General features: G+C 40.6%; 1 protein-coding gene across 7 annotated transcripts in view; it reads left to right on the plus strand.

Moving 5' to 3' along the window:
• Nucleotides 1-18,690, plus strand: part of SLC16A12 (solute carrier family 16 member 12) — a 98,464-nt gene that overhangs the window by 64,688 nt on the left and 15,086 nt on the right. For 5 of the 7 annotated variants that reach the window (XM_082423779.1, XM_082423781.1, XM_082423783.1 and 2 more), the window contains 3 exons: nucleotides 3,096-3,344; nucleotides 15,168-15,271; nucleotides 17,861-18,004. In XM_082423779.1, the coding sequence (XP_082279905.1) occupies nucleotides 3,235-3,344; nucleotides 15,168-15,271; nucleotides 17,861-18,004 (358 nt within the window). In that variant the 5' untranslated portion in view covers nucleotides 3,096-3,234. The remainder of the gene's footprint in view (nucleotides 1-3,095; nucleotides 3,345-15,167; nucleotides 15,272-17,860; nucleotides 18,005-18,690) is intronic. The other 2 variants (XM_082423784.1, XM_082423785.1) reach the window with 2 other exon arrangements.

Here is an 18,690-nt window from a genome sequence, read left to right on the forward strand (position 1 = left end):
AAAACTACCTCCATATTGTTGTTTTCACTTAGCCCAGTGTTTTGGCTATGACTCTGTCCCTAGGCCAGTGATTAGCAATATTACCATTTCAAATAATAATTTTGACTTTCTGTCAATCAGTAGGCTTAATATTTGTGTCAATACTGCTCTTCTAATACTTCTGATGGATTTATACTCTCCAGCCATTCACTCCATCTCCTTTGTCAGTCTCCTCACATTCACAGGATGGCCAATTAAGATGAAGAGGGAGGCACTTCCAGGTCTTGAAAGTGAGCAAACCTAAGTGGTCTACGTGGAATCACTCTTGTTGCCTTTGGCTCACTATCTTTGCTCCGCATTTGTTCTCTGAATTCACAAGCTGCCAATTTGTTCCCGTGGCTTCAAAGATGAACGCTTGCAAGATTTTACTATGAGCCATTTTCTTGAGAAAGTCATGGTTTTAAAGTAAATTTTTCTTCATTAGACAGTTTGGTTTGTCCATAATTTACCAGGTGGTGCGTGGTCTATGGTCACCAAACAATGCATGCTTAGTCATATTTGAAATGATGTTTTATTTATTTATTTATAAAGAGCAGGTTTTTTTTAATATTCATTTTATTTATTTATTTATTTATTTGGCTGTGCTGGGTCTTAGTTGCAGCACTTGGGTTCTTTTAGTTGCGGCATGCAGGATCTTTAGTTGCAGCATGCAAAAAAACTCTTAGTTGCAGCATGCGGGATCTAGTTCCCTGACCAGGGATGAAACCTGGGCCCCCTGCATTGGGAGTGCAGAGTCTTAGCCACTGGACCACCAGGGAAGTCCCTGATGTTTCATTTAATTAATATTATTTAAAATTTCTTCTGGTGATCATTATAAAAGTGTACCCCAAACTGGGTGATTGGCTCAATCCAGTGGAAAAATCATCTGTTAAAACTCTGATTTAGTCTCTTAAAAAATTCATCCGTAACTATAATTAAGAAGCTTGATTGACATGCCAAAGTATACCATAAGAAACACTTGATCTCACAGTTCTTGTGGGACCACATTCAGGCCTCGCTTAGTTGGGCCTGGCTGGCTTGGCTCAGGGTCTCACAAAGCTGCAATCAAAGCGTCAGCCAGAGTGTGTTCTCAACTGGAGGCTCAACTAGGGAAAAAATCTGCTTCCAAGCTCACTTGGCATGTTGGCAGAATTCATTTCCTTTTGTTGTAGGACTGAGAGCTTTAGCTTTTTGCTGTCACTTTAGCTTTTTGAGGCTGTCCTCGGCTCCTACTGGCTACCCACAGTTCCCTGCCACGTGGCCTTCTCCGTGGCAGTGTGCAACACGGCAGCCTGCTTCTTCAGGGCCAGCAGGAGAGTGAGAGTGAGTCGGCTAGCAAGGCTGAGTCTTATTCAGCATGACCTAATCGTGGGAGCCATGTGCCATCACCAGTGCCATATTCTGGTTAGAAGCAAGTCACAGGTCCCACCCACACTCAGTGGAAGGGATTACACAAAGACAAGAACAGCAGGATGTGAGACCGTAGGGGCAGCTTAGACTCTGTCTACAAGGAGCTGTGTGTGTCTTACCGCTGAATCCTTGGTGTCCGGAATAATGCCTAACACATATTAGATACTCCATAAGTGTTGGTAGTTGAATGAATTAATATTGCAGATATTACTTCTTTGAATCATGTGTTGCTTTTTTTTCCCCCCAAGTCTCTGGTTTACCTTTTGGTCTTATTTATTACATCTTTTGGTGTATAGAAATGTTAAATTTTAATTTAGACAAATCAACAAAATTTCCCCTTGGTTTGTTAACATTACCTTACATCTCAGGGAGTCCTTTTCCCATCTAGAGGTTAGATAATTATTTGCATATGTTTTCTCCTAGATTTTAAATGACTTCTTTTTTACATTTAACTCTGATCTATCTAGAAGGTTAAGAACTAAATGGAGGGACTTCCCTGGTGGCGCAGTGGTTGAGAGTCCGCCTGCCAATGCAGGGGACACGGGTTCGAGCCCTGGTCCGGGAAGATCCCACATGCCATGGAGCAACTAAGCCCATGCGCCACAACTACTGAGCCTGCGCTCTAGAGCCCGTGAGCCACAACTACTGAAGCTCACGTGCCCTGGAGCCTGTGCTCCACAACAAGAGAAGCCACTGCAATGAGAAGCACACGCACCGCAACGAAGAGTAGCCCCCACTCGCCGCAACTAGAGAAAGCCCGCGCACAGCCACGAAGACCCAGTGCAGCCAAAAATAAATAAATAAATTTATTTTAAAAAAAGGAATTAAATGGAGAGTTGTAACGGGAGGTAGCAAATAATCCTTTTTTTCCCCATCCCTCTTTGCTACCTTATTTAGTTGTACTGAATTATTATGTGCAACTTCTGGGCTTTCTATTCTGTTTCACTTATTTTTCATTCTCTTCTTGCTTCAATTTTTTCCATCTAAGAATTATAGCATTCTTGGTCAGAAAGGCCAATGCAGTTACCGTCAGAATCATTCAGTATAGTAATTAAGACATAGCCTAAGCTGTTGTAACAGAAAGACTCCAGAATAGAGAGCCTCAAATAAAGCTGAGGCTTATTTACCTTTGGTGTAACAGTGAGGGGTGTGTGAAGTCGGGAGCTGGAGAGGCACCTCTTCCCCACAGAGTCGTTTGAGGGCCCAGGCTCCTTCCGTCCTGTAGCTCTGCCAGCCCCTAGGGCGATGTCTGGCCCTGTGTGGTTGGAACTGTTTCATCCCCACATCCACATTCCAGTCTATGGGAAAGGAGGTGTTGGAAGTCTTAAGAAAGTGCCTTTGCCTTTGAGCTGAGGAACCCGAAGTGGCATGTATTATTTTGCTCATATCCCTTTAGTCTAGACTAAACCACGTTGCCACATCTACCTTCAAGGCATGGTATCCAAACTGTCGTCATGGATTTGGCTAAAAGTTGAAAAGATCTGTTATTAAAAAAAAGAAGAAGGGGGAGAGGTTGCAAGGACAACTAATGGTCTTTGCACCAGGCCAGTATTCATAGTTAACGAAGAATCATATTTAAGAGGAAAGTAATGATCATTTTCACCAAGTGAAAAACTATCTTTGGATATGGCAATAAAATACAACTATGTCCTGATTTTTGGTTTTAGATGGGCAGTAACCCACGTGCCAGGTAGCACTCTATGCCAGTCTTGAAAGCCAACAGGAAATCACTGGACAGCAGACCCTTCCAAGATCATAACTGGGCTGTTGGAGTAACTTGGAAAAGAAGAAAAAAGAACTGAAGCCATGGCAAAAGTAAATAGAGCTCGGTCCACCTCCCCACCCGATGGAGGATGGGGCTGGATGGTTGTGGCTGGCTGTTTCCTTGTTACCATCTGCACCCGGGCAGTAACCAGGTAGGTGGGACTTCCTTCTCGATTTATTATCAGATGACCTGGCTTGTCTTTTTTTCTAAGTTGGCTTCATTCTAGTTCTGAACCTGTCATTGTGAAAATATATGTGTAAATATATGTTTTGTGCGTGTGTGTGTATTTCCTTTGACTGCTTGGATATCTTTTTCTTTGCAAGGAATGTGATTTTCTGACACTTAAAAGTCCTGGATAGTGGTCTCTTGTAATCTCTGACACATAAACCTGGAGTGTCAGGACATTTTTCAGCTAAATATTATGGCTGTGCCGGACATTTATTTTCATAAGCAGTTCATCCCACAAAGGACAAATATATAAGCTCAAAATAATCCTTGAAAACCTCTCAGCTCACCAGGAGACTGAGCCGCTGGAAGCTTAAAGCCTAGAATTTAAATTCTTTTGCTTCATTTTGCACTTGGCTGTGGTAGCGGAGGCTGGTTTCTAGGTTGAAGGAGAGAAAGAGCATAAATACAGGGATTCTCTCATCTCATTTGGTCATGTTTCCTCTTTTCCTTTTACCCAAGGGCATAGCCTTGACTATACTCAAGTTAAACGTGCGTACACTGAGATGCGTTCATCTCATTTACATTTGGAGTAAAGCCACACTTGAAATCTGCATGTGCTAGCTCTCTCCTCTAGAGGTGCCTTCATTCAAATTGAACTGTGTTGCTCTTCTCTGGCAACACTCCCTTGGCAGCCAAAGAAACTGATTTGCACTACATAACTTCACTTGATGGCATCATCAATAAAAGCATCGATGTTCCCCCCATAACAAATAGATAATGCAGGAAAGAAGCAGGATGTTGTGTTTGCTACAATAAGAATTGGTTGATTATGTGTCAAAATAAACTGTAGATCTTTTTAAAATAATATGATGGTTGAGTCTGATTTTTCTCCTGTCTAGATTATGGATCTTGTGTTCTGGGAGTGAGGAGGTTATAGGGTTAAAAGGAATCTCTTTCATCTTGGTTCTTACATGTGGAAGCTTTCATCATTCCCATGAGAGGAAAGTTCTGGAAGTGAGCTTAGTGCTTCTATAAGAAGGGCAGCTGGAAACCAGAAAAGAGGATTGTGGCTGGCAGCAAAGGACTGTTTTCAGAGGTTCCTGGGAGAGGCTGAGAGGAGGATACCTGAGCACAATAGGGTCAGAGGAGGAAAGGGTGACACACCAGGAAGCAGCCAAGAGAACTGGAGACAGAGACTAGGAAAGCAGCCTGCACGGTGATTTGTCAATTCAGAGGATCAGTGCCTATTGGGCAGTTAATTCTTTTTCCAGTTTTATTGAGAACTAATTGACATTCATCGCTATATAATTTTAAGGCATACAGCATGATTTTTTTAATTGAAGTATAGTTGATTTACAATGTTGTGTTAGTTTCTGGTGTACAGCAAAGTGATTCAATTTTTTATATGTGTGTGTGTGTATATATATATATAACTGAATATATATATTCTTTTCCATTATGGTTTATTACAGAATATTGAATTTAGTTCCATGTGCTATACATTAGGACCTTGTTGTCTATCTATTTTATATATAATAGTTTGTAAGCATGATGATTTGATTTACATATACTTTAGGTTCAGCTAACATCCATCTTCTCGTATAACTACAATAAAAAGGAAAGAAAAGAAAAAAGAAAAAGACTTTTCTCTTCATGACGAGAACTCTTAGGATTTATTCTCTTAACAACTTTCCTATATATCATACAACAGTGTTAGCTGTAGTCATCATATTGTTCATGACATCCCTAGTACTTATTTATCTTATAACTGGAAGTTTGTATTTTTTGACCACCTTCCTCCAATTCCCTTCCCCTCCCCCCCACCCTCCCCACCCCCGCCTTGGTAACCATAAGTCTGATCTCTTTTTATATGCACTTGGTTGTTGCTTTAGATTCCACATATATTTAAGATTATACAGTATTTGTCTTTCTCGCTCTAACTTATTTCACTTAGCAGAATGCCTTCAAAGTCCATTCATATTGTTGCAAATGGTAGAATTTTCTCATTTTTTTTCTGGCTGAATAATATGCCATTGTATATATATACCACACCTTCTTTATCCATTCATCCATCCATGTCTTGGCTATTAAAAATCATGCTGCTATGGGCATGGGGGTGCAGATATCTTTTCTAGTTAGTGCTTTCATTTTCTTTGGATCTATTCCCAACAGTGGAATTTCTGGATCACATGGTAGTTCTATTTTTATCCCTACTGTTTTCTATGGTGGCTGTACCAATTTACAATCCCATCAACAGTGCACAAGGGTTCCCTTTTCTCTGCATCCATACCAGCATTTGTTATCTCTTATCTTTTTGATGATGACTATTTTAACAGGTGTGAGGTAATAGCTCATTGTGGTTTTAACTTGCATTTCCCTAACAACTAGTGATGTTGAGCATCTTTTCATGTACCTGTTGGTCTTTAGTATATCTTCTTTGAAGAAATGTCTATTTAGGTCCTTTGCTCATTTTCTAAATTGGGTTATTTGTTTTTTTACTATTGAGTGGTGTGCATTCTTTGTATGTTTTGGATATTAACCCTTTATCAGATATGTGGTTTGCAAATATTTTTTCCCATTCTTTTCACTTTGTTGATGGTTTCTTTTGCTGTGCAGAAGCTTTTCAGTTACATGTAGTCCTGCTTGTTTATTTTTTATTTTGTCGCTTGTGTTTTAGGTGACATATCCAAAAAATCATTACCAAGATCCATGTTGAGGAACTTTATTCCTATGTTTTCTTCTAGTAGTTTCATAGTTTCGTGTCTTATATTTAATCCTTAAATCCATTTCAAGGTAATTTTTGTGAGTGGTCTAAAATATGGGTCTAGTTTTATTCTTTTATATGTGAATATCCAATTATCTCAGCACTATTTACTGAAGAGACTGTCTTTTCTCCATTGAATATTCTTGGCTCCCTTTTCAAACATTAGTTGATGCTTAGGTTTATTTCTGGGTTCTCAGTTCTGTTCCACTGGTTTATTTGTCTGTTTTTATGCCAGTACCAAACTGTTTTGATGACTACAGCTTTATATTATAGTTAGAAATCAGGAAGTGTGATCCCTTTTTCTTAGGATTTCTTTGGCTATTAAGGGTCATTTGTGGTTCGATATAAATTTTAAGAGTGTTTTATCTACATCTGTAAAAAATGCCATTGGATTCTTGATAGGAATTGCATTGAATATATAGATGGCTTTTGATAGTGTTGACATTTTAATAATGTTAATTCTTCTAGTACACAAACATGGGATATCTTTCCATTTATTTGTGTCTTCTTCAGTTTCTTTCACTGATGTCTTGTAGTTTTCAGCATAGAGATCTTTCATGCCCTTAGTTAAATTTACTGTATTTGATGCTATTGTAAATGGGATTAATTTCTTTATTTCTTTTTCGGAAATTTTATTGTTAGTGTATACAAACACTACTGATTTTTGTATGTTAATTTTATATCCGGCAACTTACTGAGTTCATTGATTAGATCTAAGAGCCTTTTGGTTGCGTCTTTAGGATTTTCTATATATAAAATCATATCATCTGCAAATAGAGAAAATTTTACTTCTTCCTTTCCAATTCTAATACCTTTTATTAATTTTTCTTGCCTGATTGCCAAGGCTAGGACTTCTAGGACTGTGTTGAATAGGAGTGATGAGAGTGGCCACCCTTGTCTTGTTCCTCATTTTAGAAGAAAAGCTTTCAGCCTTTTACCGTTGAGCATGATATTAGCTGTGGGCTTGTGACTTATGGCTTTATTATGCTGAGATATGTTCCTTCTATGCCTAACTTGTTAAGAGTTTTTATCATAAATGGATGTTGAATTTTGTCAAATGCTTTTTCTGTGTCTATTGAGAGGATCATACAATTCATTTCTTTCATTCTATTAATATGATGTGTCACATTGATTGATTTGTGTATGTTGAACCATCCTTGCATCCCAGGAATAAATTCCACTTGAACCTGGTGAGTGATCCTCTTAATATGCTGCCGATTCAGTTTGCTAGTATTTTATTGAGAATTTTTGCCTCTATACTCATCAGGAATATTTGGCCTGTAGTTTTCTTTTCTAGTAGTGTCCTTTTCTGGTTTGGTATTAGGATAATGCTGGTCTTATAAAATGAGTTTGGGAGTGTTCCCTCCTCTTTGATTTAAATAATATGCTTAAAAGTTAAACCATACATCTGGAAGGTAAAAATTCAAACAATACAGAAACATATAAGGTAAAGCCTTTTTCTCCTCACTTCCTGAATCCCTGTTTCACTGCCTAAAGTTAATCTCATAAATAGTTTCTTGAGATCTGTCCAGAAATTTTTTTAAAAACCTTATGTCCAGGGCTTCCCTGGTGGCGCAGTGGTTGAGAATCTGCCTGCCAATGCAGGGGACACGGGTTCGAGCCCTGGTCTGGGAAGATCCCACATGCCACGGAGCAACTGGGCCCGTGAGCCACAATTACTGAGCCTGCGCGTCTGGAGCCTGTGCTCCGCAGCAAGAGAGGCCGCGATGGTGAGAGGCCCGCGCACCGTGATGAAGAGTGGTCCCCACTTGCCACAACTAGAGAAAGCCCTCGCACAGAAACGAAGACTCAACACAGTCATAAATAAATAAATAAATAAATAAAAGAACGTGAATTTCTAAAAAAAAAAACCTCAAAAATGTTTAAAAAAAAAAAAAAACAAACCTTATGTCCATATATAAAGCATGTTCTTTTCATTTACACCAATGGGATCATATTATACACACTGTTTTGAACTTTTTTTTTTTTGCTTAATAATATCTTTTGGAAATATTTCCATATCAGCACATATGGCTCTACCTCACTGAAAGATAGGTGCTTAAAATTTCACCATATGGATGTTTCCATAATTTATTTAAAACATTTTTATTGATGGACATTTATATCACTTGCTGGTTTTTGCTTTACAGACAATGCTACCATTTATAATCCAGGGCATTTAAAAATCATATTTCACTCTTACCTTGTAACTGATGATGCTTCCTTACACATAAAATTTATATAAGCTTAAAGTTGTGCAGGCTATTAAAGTAGTCATTCTCATTTATTTACTCCCTCTGTTTGTTAATGTGCATTGATTACATACTTTTTCTTCGAGACATCTTGTTACCAAACACATTATCTATGTTAAGAATCATATTTCAGGACTTCCCTGGCGGCACAGTGGTTAAGAATCGGCCTGCCAATGCAGGAGACACGGGTTCGAGCCCTGGTCCGGGACGATCCGACATGCCGCGGAGCAACTAAGCACATGAGCCACAACTACTGAGCCCATGTGCCACAACTGCTGCAGCCCGTGTGCCTAGAGCCTGTGCTCTGCAACAAGAGAAGCCACCGCAATGAGAAGCCCTCGCACCGCAACGAAGAGTAGCCCCTGCTCACCACAGCTAGAGAAAGCCTGCGCACAGCAGCGAAGACCCAGTGCAGCCAAAAATAAATAAATAAATTTATATAAAAGAATCATATTTCATAGTGTAATTACATGACATTCTATTAGTAAATTGATAAATTGAATTGAAGTTGATACTTGCAAAACAACACTTGTTTTAAATGTTTAAAGAAAACCCCCAGCTCTGAGACCTACTTTTTTCTCAGTCTTCTGGGTCTAAATTAACTTAATTGCAATAGATGTCTAGAGTCCTGTGGAACTGTGGAGCTCTTTTAACAACAGCTGAATTCCTGTAAATAATTGCTAATGTTAGCTGAGCACTTACTCTGTGCTTGTTGGCATTATTCCAAGCACTGTTCATTGATTAAGTCATTTAATCCTTATAATAACACACAGAGGTTGAATAATGTGTCCAAAGTCACATGGTGAGTAACTGGCAGTGCTTTTACCCACTGGGCTACACTGCCCAGTGGATTACTTACTGCGTTGACTTAGTGGATAACTTCATCAACCAGAAAAAAGTCTTTACCAAATATCAGATGTTGTCAGCCTCCAACTCTACCAGAGAAGAATTTTATAGCAGAGTGACAAGATAGAGACAGCAAGTATGTTGACCTCTTGAGAGAAAGCATCTTTGAGAACATTGTAACAAACAACACTTGGGTGATATTATGAACAAAACCTGTCAACTCCTGAAGGATGTTCAGAGTTGTTCGCTATTGCAGCATGATCTAATCCACTCTGACTGATGCAGTCATGCTTCCCCAAATGCTTAATTTATAGATGAGGAAACCAAGACCGTGAGGGATTAAGAAGCTTCATCAAAACTCTCAGTTATTCAGCACGGGAATCAGAGATCAGAACCGAGTTCTCCTGACATCTGTCAGATGCACAGATATTCCAAGGGACACAAAAATAATTTGTAAAGTGAGAAGCTCATGTGCTCCCAATAAGATTTGTTTTCTTTAAGGTCATGCCTGTGTTTAGAAGGCATAACTCATGAAACTTTACCATTTGAAAACTTCCACGGTCCTTTCCTTTTGGAGAACAAATTAAAATACAATAATTCTTCCCATATTTCATAAAAGTCACAGTCATTCAGAAGCATGTGGGACTTCCCTGGTGGCGCAGTGGTTAAGAATCCGCCTGCCAGTGCAAGGGATATGGGTTCAAGCCCTGGTCCGGGGCAATCCCGCATGCCGTGGAGCAACTAAGCCCATGTGCCACAACTAGTGAGCCTTTGCTCTAGAGCCCATGAGCCACAACTACTGAGCCCGCACGCCACAACTACTGAAGCCCGCGCGCCTAGCTCCACAACAAGAGAAGCCACTGCAATGAGAAGCCCGCGCACCGCAACGAAGAGTAGCCCCTGCTCACCGCAACTAGAGAAAGCATACACGCAGCAACGAAGACCCAACATGGCCAAAAATAAATAAATAAATAAATTTATATACTAAAAAAAGAAGCATATGTATGTGGTTATTAAATTTTACCTCTGACAAGCCTACTCACATGTTTGGACAAGAATCTCAGGTGTTACTTCTGAATTTTACATAACTACAGTTTGATATGACTTGTCAAATCAGTTGGAAAAAACCCATCAAACAGAAAACAAAACAACAGAACAAGATAAAAAAAGTCACAAGAAATAAACATAGTCCCACAAATATTAAATCCCCCAAAACAATTTAGTGGAGAGAAGAGATTATGATTTACAACACCAAAATATCTTATTATCGTTTGGGGTGCTTTCCTCTTAGTTGTCCTATGTTCTTCCACATTTCCAGCTTCTGCATCTCTCTTTTACTAATTCTTTCTCTCAGCTTATAAACTCAGATTCTCCACACCTCTACTGTACCGTATCTAGCCACGTGTTCCTACATAGCTGCCATCCGTTCTTCCTCTTCCTTTCTCATTCACGTTCTTGAAGTTGCTACTCAACCATTTCACTTCTTTATCTTCCAGTCACTTCTCTACCAGCTCTCAGCCTGCCTTCCCTCCTAATTTCCTTCCTTTCGTACCTTGAACCTTGAACAATGTTTAATGAGCACCCCATACATGGAAGCTATGGTACTAGATATTTGGGATTCAATGCAAGATAAGACAGACATGGTCTTTGCTGTCACAGAGCAAGAGTCTAGTGGAGAATACAAACAAATGCAAAGAACATCGCCACACAGTGTGGTAAGGGTCCAGCATGTAGTGGAAATACTTAAGAATGGTATCAAGCCCAGACTCAGGTAGTCAAGGAAGCCTTCCTGGAGGAGTTGACTATTATCTTGAGACTAAAAGAATGAGGGAGGCTGGGAGAGCATCCTAGAACAAAAAATGCTCAGAGGTATGAAAAAGCATGTGTGGTACGTCAAAAGTTGTAGAAAGAAGTTCAGTCTGTCTGAAGTGAGGAATGCACCAGATGGGAAGAAAGGAGAGATGCTAAGAAGGACCAACTTACGCAGGGTCTCATAAGTCATGTTAAAAAGTTTGAAGCATCAGGATCTGATTTGTGTTCTAGTGAGGACACTTGGACCATGGAGTGTAGAATATACTGAAGGTAGCCAAGTGTGAATTCAGGAAAATCAGTTAGGAGGGTTTTGGCTGCAGTCCAGGAGAGAAGTGTTGTCATGAATGATAAATGATAAAGGCAATGGAGCTCCGTGGCAGCATTTGAAAGATACGTGTAAGGTAGAATAAGCAGGATTTGATAGTTGATTAGATCAGTGGTCCTGAACAGGCTGATTTTGATCTCCGGGGGGACCTTTGGCAGTGTCTGGGGACATTCTGAGCAGAGGCCAGTGACGCTGTTAAACATCCTGCAACGCACAGGACGACCCCCAGGACAAAGAATTCTCACGTCCGAAATGTCATTAGCGCTTAGATTGAGAAGCCCTGGGCTAAGGATAACTTAACTATTTTGATACTGAGCTATAGCCAAGAAATCATTATTCACTTAAATCGAAGGCCTAGTGGTTAGGAGAAAATAATAGACTTTTTGTACTAGTCTAGCAATCTTTAGGATGTTAAGAAACATCGTAGAGTTTCCTGTTATTATTGTACCGAATTAAAACTAGTATAAGGCTCTTGCAGTTAGCTCATGCTTTAGAAAAAGTTCTGCAATATTTTAATTAAATTTAAGTTTATATACTCAGCCAGGTAGTTTATGTTATCATTCTCTGCGTTTTCGTTGTGACTATGTTTCAGTCCTCCAAACTCTGATATAATGATTAGCCTAGCATCGGATCTACTATAGCACGTTGTCTGGTTTCTTAAATCAGTGGAAGGGGAAGGACACCTTTCGATGTCCCTTTGATAGATATCATCACATACTGTGCTCAGTGCGGAGGACAAGAACGGGACTCTGGTGAATACGGAGGTGTGCCATCCAGAGGGCCTCAGCTGCAGGGTGAACGTCAGCAGGCAGCTTGCAGCTGTCAGTGTCCGCAGGGTCCCCCTCACCTGCGCAGAGCTGCCTCTCCCGAGAGCTCGCGCTTCCAGCGGTGCCCACGTCCAGTGATTGACGGAGGGAGGTGCGTAAAGGCCCGCCCATTTCCCTGGGGATTGGCTGAGGCCCGTCAGGCCTGCATCTGTTTGCCCAGCTCTCTCTGCTCAATCCTGCTCCCGTCCTCTTCCTTCCACACTTGTCGATCCCTATCTGTACTCTGCACATCAAACTCCATCCCAGTACCTTCTGGGACTTAGAATTTAGCACCCTATACCAGGGTTCTCCAAGCCCCGGGCTGCGGACAGATACCAGCCCGCGGCCTGTTAGGAACAGGGCCGCACAGCAGGAGGTGAGCAGGGCGAGAGTGAGCGAAGCTTCATCTGCCTCTCCCCATCGCCCGCATTACCTCCTGAACCATCCCCACCCCACCGCACCACGCCCCCCTTCGTGGAAAAATTGTCTTCACGAAACCGGTCCCTTGGTCCCTGGTGCCGAGAAGATTGGGGATCGCTGCCCTATACCGTCCCTTTTCTCTTTCCTGTCACCAGGACGGACAACATAATTACAGGGCCTGGTGCAAGATGAAAATGCAGGACCCCTTGTTCAAAAGGCAGGGGAAAAAAGGGCTGGTAAACGTACTAAAATGGGAAGCTTTTCCTTTTTTTCAGTGGTCTCCGTTTTTCACGGTGTTTTAAATTTACTCTTTACTGTTGTTCTGAGTAAAGAAAATGGAAATGTTAAATTAGTAGCACAAATCTGCCGTTCATCTTTATATTACCGGTAGCCCTACCTTTTACTTTCCTTCTGTATCATCATTTTCAGCATAAGCGATCAGCTAATCCAGAGAAGCAACACGAGTAAGAAAGGATCTGATAGGAATCCTCGGCCCTTTGCCTTTCTTAAAACACCATTGCCTTCTTCTGCATTTGAAGCAAGTTTTGGTTTGAAAGGAAAGCATGGTCTCTCTCACTCCCCTGTGCACATGCTCACTCAGTTGTAGGTGTAACGCACTTACCAGGTACTCAGTCTGAGTCTTACTGGACTCCCACACAAGAGTCTACTGGAATTCTGCGCCCTGGGGCATCTCTAAGCCTATGTGCAAATGGAAAAGCACAGAATTGCAGACTGAAGAATCCGTGGCTCTCTGCTCACATGCATGCTTCGTTGTCCCATTGGACTTCACTTACAAAATGCAAATTCAAAGATAAAATTATTAGGAATTTTAAGACAGTGACAGCTGAGTTAAGCCAAGTTTAATGCTTCTGAGTGCCAGATTCTGTGCGACTGTATAGGTTGTATGCCCGTGAAGCTGGACCTTCATAACAGCAGTCCTGATTCACCCTGATTCTCTTCCCCCTTCTTTAACTTTTCCATCACTCACTTTTACATCCAGCAGCAACTGGAGAGGAAAGGGAGAGTAAAATAACAGGTTATTAGGGGCTGCTGAAGCATAATGAGTTGGAATGTGGTCCTATCCAAGGAGACAGATAACCTCCTATCTCATCCCCAAGCTGCAAGGCCTGATTTCTTTCCCTGCTATCACGGAGCTCTAAAAGCTTCCTGTCCTGAATTATCTGTATGCGGTTCATTCCAAACTATTGCTTCTGGATCACTTATGTCTTGTTTTTCCTAAGTAATTAGCTATTTTTCAGCATAAAAATTTCTCTGTCTCTGTCTCTGTTTCTGTCTCTGTCTCTGTATATACACCCCCATACACACACACACACACACATAAATTTCTGATTGTATAAGAAATCAGGTTCACTGTAAAATAATTCAAAATGCAGAATAAAGACAAAAAAATCATTTATAACCTCACCATGCACATATAATGACCGGATACATTTTCATTTATATGCTTTCAGGCTTTTTCTAGTTACATGAACTACATTTTTATAAAAATAAGCCCTTACTATATGAGCTATTTTGTAACTTACTTTTTTGCTTAACATTATATTGTGAATTTATTTCCAAATCAATAAATACAAATCAAATCATTTTTAATACCTAATATTTCATTTTATTGATATGCTATAAGTTACTTAACCAGTCCCTTACTGACGGACATATATGCTGTTTACAATATTTGGCTATTATAAATAGTTCTCCAGAGTATATCCTTTTATGTGTATCTATTATTATTATCATCACCATCTGTTTATTAACTTTGCTTAAAACCTAGAAGTGAAATTGCTGGGTGATGTATAACACTTTATTGTCAAGTCTTAACTTGTATAACAACCTCTTAGAAGTTTCAGATGTTAGTGAAACAGTATGATGTGTAACAATCCATGTGTCTGACCTGTCATCTTTTCCATAAGACCTTCCCTACAGCAGTGATCTTCACATCCACTTGGTTTCAGCAGCTGCTCTAGTGGGTGAACACTTGTTTCTTTTTTTCTTTAATTAATTAATTAATTTATTTATTTATTTATTTTTGGCTGCATTGGGTCTTCGTTGCTGTGCACGGGCTTTCTCTAGTTGCGGCAAGCAGGGGCTACTCTTGGTTGCAGTGCGTGGGCTTCTCACTGCAGTGACTTCTCTTGTTGCAGAGCACGGGCTCTAGGCGCGTGGGCTTCAGTAGTTGTGGCACACAGGCTCAGTAGTTGTGGCTCAAGGGCTCTAGAGCGCAGGCTCAGCAGTTGTGGCACACAGGCTTAGTTGCTCCGCGGCATGTGGGATCTTCCTGGACCATGGATCGAACCCGTGTCCCCTGCATTGGCAGGTGGATTCTTAACCACTGCGCCACCAGGGAAGTCCTAAACACTTGTTCTTATCCCTTAGAACATCCCAATGGTTGGCTTCTGATTTCCCACTTATTACGGGCCAGCAACATACCATTGAAAATCAATTAAAACCCCTGGAGACCGGAACAGATGCTTGAACCAAAACTTGAAACTCTCAATCAAATACATGTTCATTCTTTTTTTTTTTTTTTTTTGGTATAAAATGCTTGCACTTTTTTATTTTTCAGATGTATTTCAATTTTTTTTGTGGACTTCCAGACATACTTCTCTCAGGATTATGCACAGACAGCCTGGATCCATTCCATTGTAGACTGTGTGACCATGCTCTGTGGTGAGTATCTCCAGGGATAGATAATTACTGGCTACCCTTGAACTATACATGACAGTGACCTTCCACTGCCTTTGATGACCAGTTTTTCTGAGTAGAAGGGCTATGATTCAAAATTGGCTAAAGCCATATAAAAAGAAAAGTATGATCCTGCCTTTAGCCAAACCCACCCAGATGTGCTTTTGCAGTTAACATTCTTGGCTGATGTCAGATGGACCAGGTAGTGAACACAGTCAATTGGACACATACCTATAGAGATAGGGAACTGGGCAATCACAGGACTTGTCCTGATTTTGGACGCAGTTAACCGTACAGTATATGCCCTTGCTTTCTTCTGAATGCTGTAGTCCCCTCATTCTCCAGCCACATAAACAGCCATTGGAAAGCACCATGAGCCATTTCAATGTGATCTCCTTAAATGAGTGCCAACAATATGTGCGTCACATCTCAAGTCTTGTTTTCATTCTCGTCCCTTCCCAGAGGGCTCAAAGTTTGGCTCGTTTTTCATGCATCAATCTTCATTCTTAGAGAAGTATTGTAGAAGGATAGAATGGTGCAATCATGAGATAAGCCCATTCACCACGGCTGTAGTTTTCATCAAGAGCCACACAGGTGCTATGTACAGTGTACAGAGTGTTCTCAAGATTCATGGAATCTCTCATCGATCTGTATAGTAAGGAAAAACTAACCTTGAGATTTTTCTTTTTAAAAATTTCCAACCAAAGTTATTAAATGAGTGCCATAGAAATTTTCTGTAATTGGGTCAAATCAAAATGATCTATTTGCAGACTAGACCCATTTAATCCTTTCATTTAGATGACTCCTGAGTATTTTAGAAAACTGTTATATCTTCAGGCCATGTCTTAATGGCAAAAGAGAAATACTATATTATTTGGTATCATAAATCATGTCATCTATTCCATTCTAGGTACTGATTCATATTTATTTTTAGAAAAATGTACATAATCAGGAATTGGTTGATTTGTGCTGAAATGTATTTCCTTGGTTGGGAGGAATTTGAGTGCAATTCTAGGTTTCACGAGACGGCTAAGTTGACACTACTGATAAGGCTGGAAGGTCATAAGGTATCAAAAAATCATATTTTCAGGTTTTCTTTCTAGCCTTTTTTTTTTTAACCAGTAAGATGATCACTTGGTTTTCAGGGTCAGATGATTAGTCACAGCCTTTGTGTGGGCATGCCAAGACAGCCATGTTTATCTTTCATGGAGGATACAGGTGACTCATATCGCTCACTATTATCCTTTGGAGGATATTTACAATCCCTCAAAGAGGAATAAATGACCTTCAGTGACCACAATGGTCACAATGACCATGTGAGGCATTGAGCTAAAAGCAGCGTCATGTTAGGTGCAGAATATTTAAATTCTGCAGAATCACATCTGGGACACCCATTGGGGTCATATCTGCCCTATGATGAACAGAGAAGTGAACATTTTTCATTGAGTTTAGTATACATTTTGTCACTTTGCAATAGCCATAGCAGCATCAGTCTGGAGAATTAGATATATTTTCAGGAGATTTGCTCATTCCTATTCTCCAGAGGTTATATATGCAGCCAGCCACTATTCTAACTAGATGGGATATTAAACTGATGACTGATTCTATCATGTACATTTGTGTCACACCCAATTTTAACCTGATTGATATAAAAATTATACTCCACAGATACCTAGAGAATTGGCTCTTCTGATCTTGTTACTAGGAGTACTGGTGTCAGCATGAATTATTCTTCAGAAAGAAATTCACATACATTCCTCACCCATCGTCTCTGCCATCAGTCTGAGAGACCCAAGGAGCCAGAATAACAGGGTGAAATAACCCTGCACTCGGTGTCAGGTTCCCTGAACTGTATAGTTCTTGGTGATCTTGGGTATGTCATATTCCCCTGAACTTCAATTTCTTTTTGGCCTCTTCCAGCTTTAGTTATTAGTCTATAAGCCTGGAAGTTGGCACAATTCTGACACATTGTTAAACCACAAATAGAGTGAGGCCAACCATAATGTCATCATCTCATTTCCTAGATTTTCTGGGCTTTGATTTCTCATCCACAGGGTTTCCAAAAGCCCGGAAACAGTGCCAGATTGTGAAATTTGTCTATGATCTCTCTCCCTGGCCTTTTCCTGCATAACACTGCTGGCCATGCCGTGTTGCCCACTTTCCTTCTCTACCATTTACCTGTCATAATTATTGTTAATTGTGTATGATCAATACTGTATGAAACATACAAGGCACATCGCTGTGCAAGTGACATGTAGTTTAAAGGAGCTGATTCGCTGTTTAAGAAACACCACATAATCCTGGGATTATGGCTGTCATAGAATGGAGATGTGCAATGAGCGGTCAAATGCCAGTCAGGAGATGTGATCCTAATTCCAGCTTTGCTACTTATTCTCTGTGGGACCATGGACAAGCCCCTTCCTCTCTCCTTGGTTTCCAAATATGTAGAATGAGTGGGGCGGGCTCGAGGCTTTGAAGATGGATCGTTCTCTGCTCTGCCAATGCAGCACCCACAGCCTTTCCACAGTGCCCTCAAGGCCTTTGTGTTGAACCTATTTATTATTGTTTTTGAAGCTCCACTTGGGAGTGTTGTCAGTAACCATTTTTCCTGTCAAGTGGGAATCATGCTGGGTGGCTTGCTTGCATCTACTGGTCTCATCCTGGGCTCATTTGCCACCAGTCTGAAGCATCTCTACCTCACTCTGGGAGTTCTTACAGGTAAGGGCCCTTTGTACCACCCTTCTCACCCCACCCTATCTAGGGGTTGCCAAGCCCACCAACAGAGCAGTAATTCATAAAATATTCATTTTGTAAAATGCATAATTTATCTTAATGTCTGCCTACCTAGCAGTTAACCAAAAGGGCTAGAAATGCAATGGACTGTCGTACTGTAGTGAAAATGTATCACCACTTTAATTCAGCCACTTGACAACAGTGACTGCTGGCTTTCCCTTGGGCAGCCGTGTATGGCTGAGATTCTCCACTCAGAAGCAATATGACATTAGCCAGAGCAACATAAATTTTCGGCAATGATCATTCTCCCAACATCTTTGCCAAGACATTGAAATACTGTCTGTGGTTGACCTGAGTTGCCCCTACTTTATAGTGAATACCATTGTCCAATAAATGGGGGTTTACCATTTTAAAAAGAAAGCCCCTTGTGAATATTCTTACGTTGCACATTTTCTTTCGATGTTATGGAAGTATCTTTAGAGAATGAAGCCCATAGAAAGAGAAGCAACTGATGTGCATTCCATAAATCACACTTACAGGGACTGCATAGGATCAAGGTGGGCTTGGTTGGTGGGACTAGAGTAGCAGTTTTCTGCCCCATCACTCAGAGGGGAGGGTAACACTAAACTCTTGTCTGGGCCACAGAGGTAGCATGATCAGGCCAATAAAGG

The sequence above is a fragment of the Balaenoptera physalus genome (genome assembly GCF_965194825.1).
Source record: "Balaenoptera physalus genome assembly, chromosome: 14".
Classification (NCBI taxonomy): domain Eukaryota; kingdom Metazoa; phylum Chordata; class Mammalia; order Artiodactyla; family Balaenopteridae; genus Balaenoptera; species Balaenoptera physalus.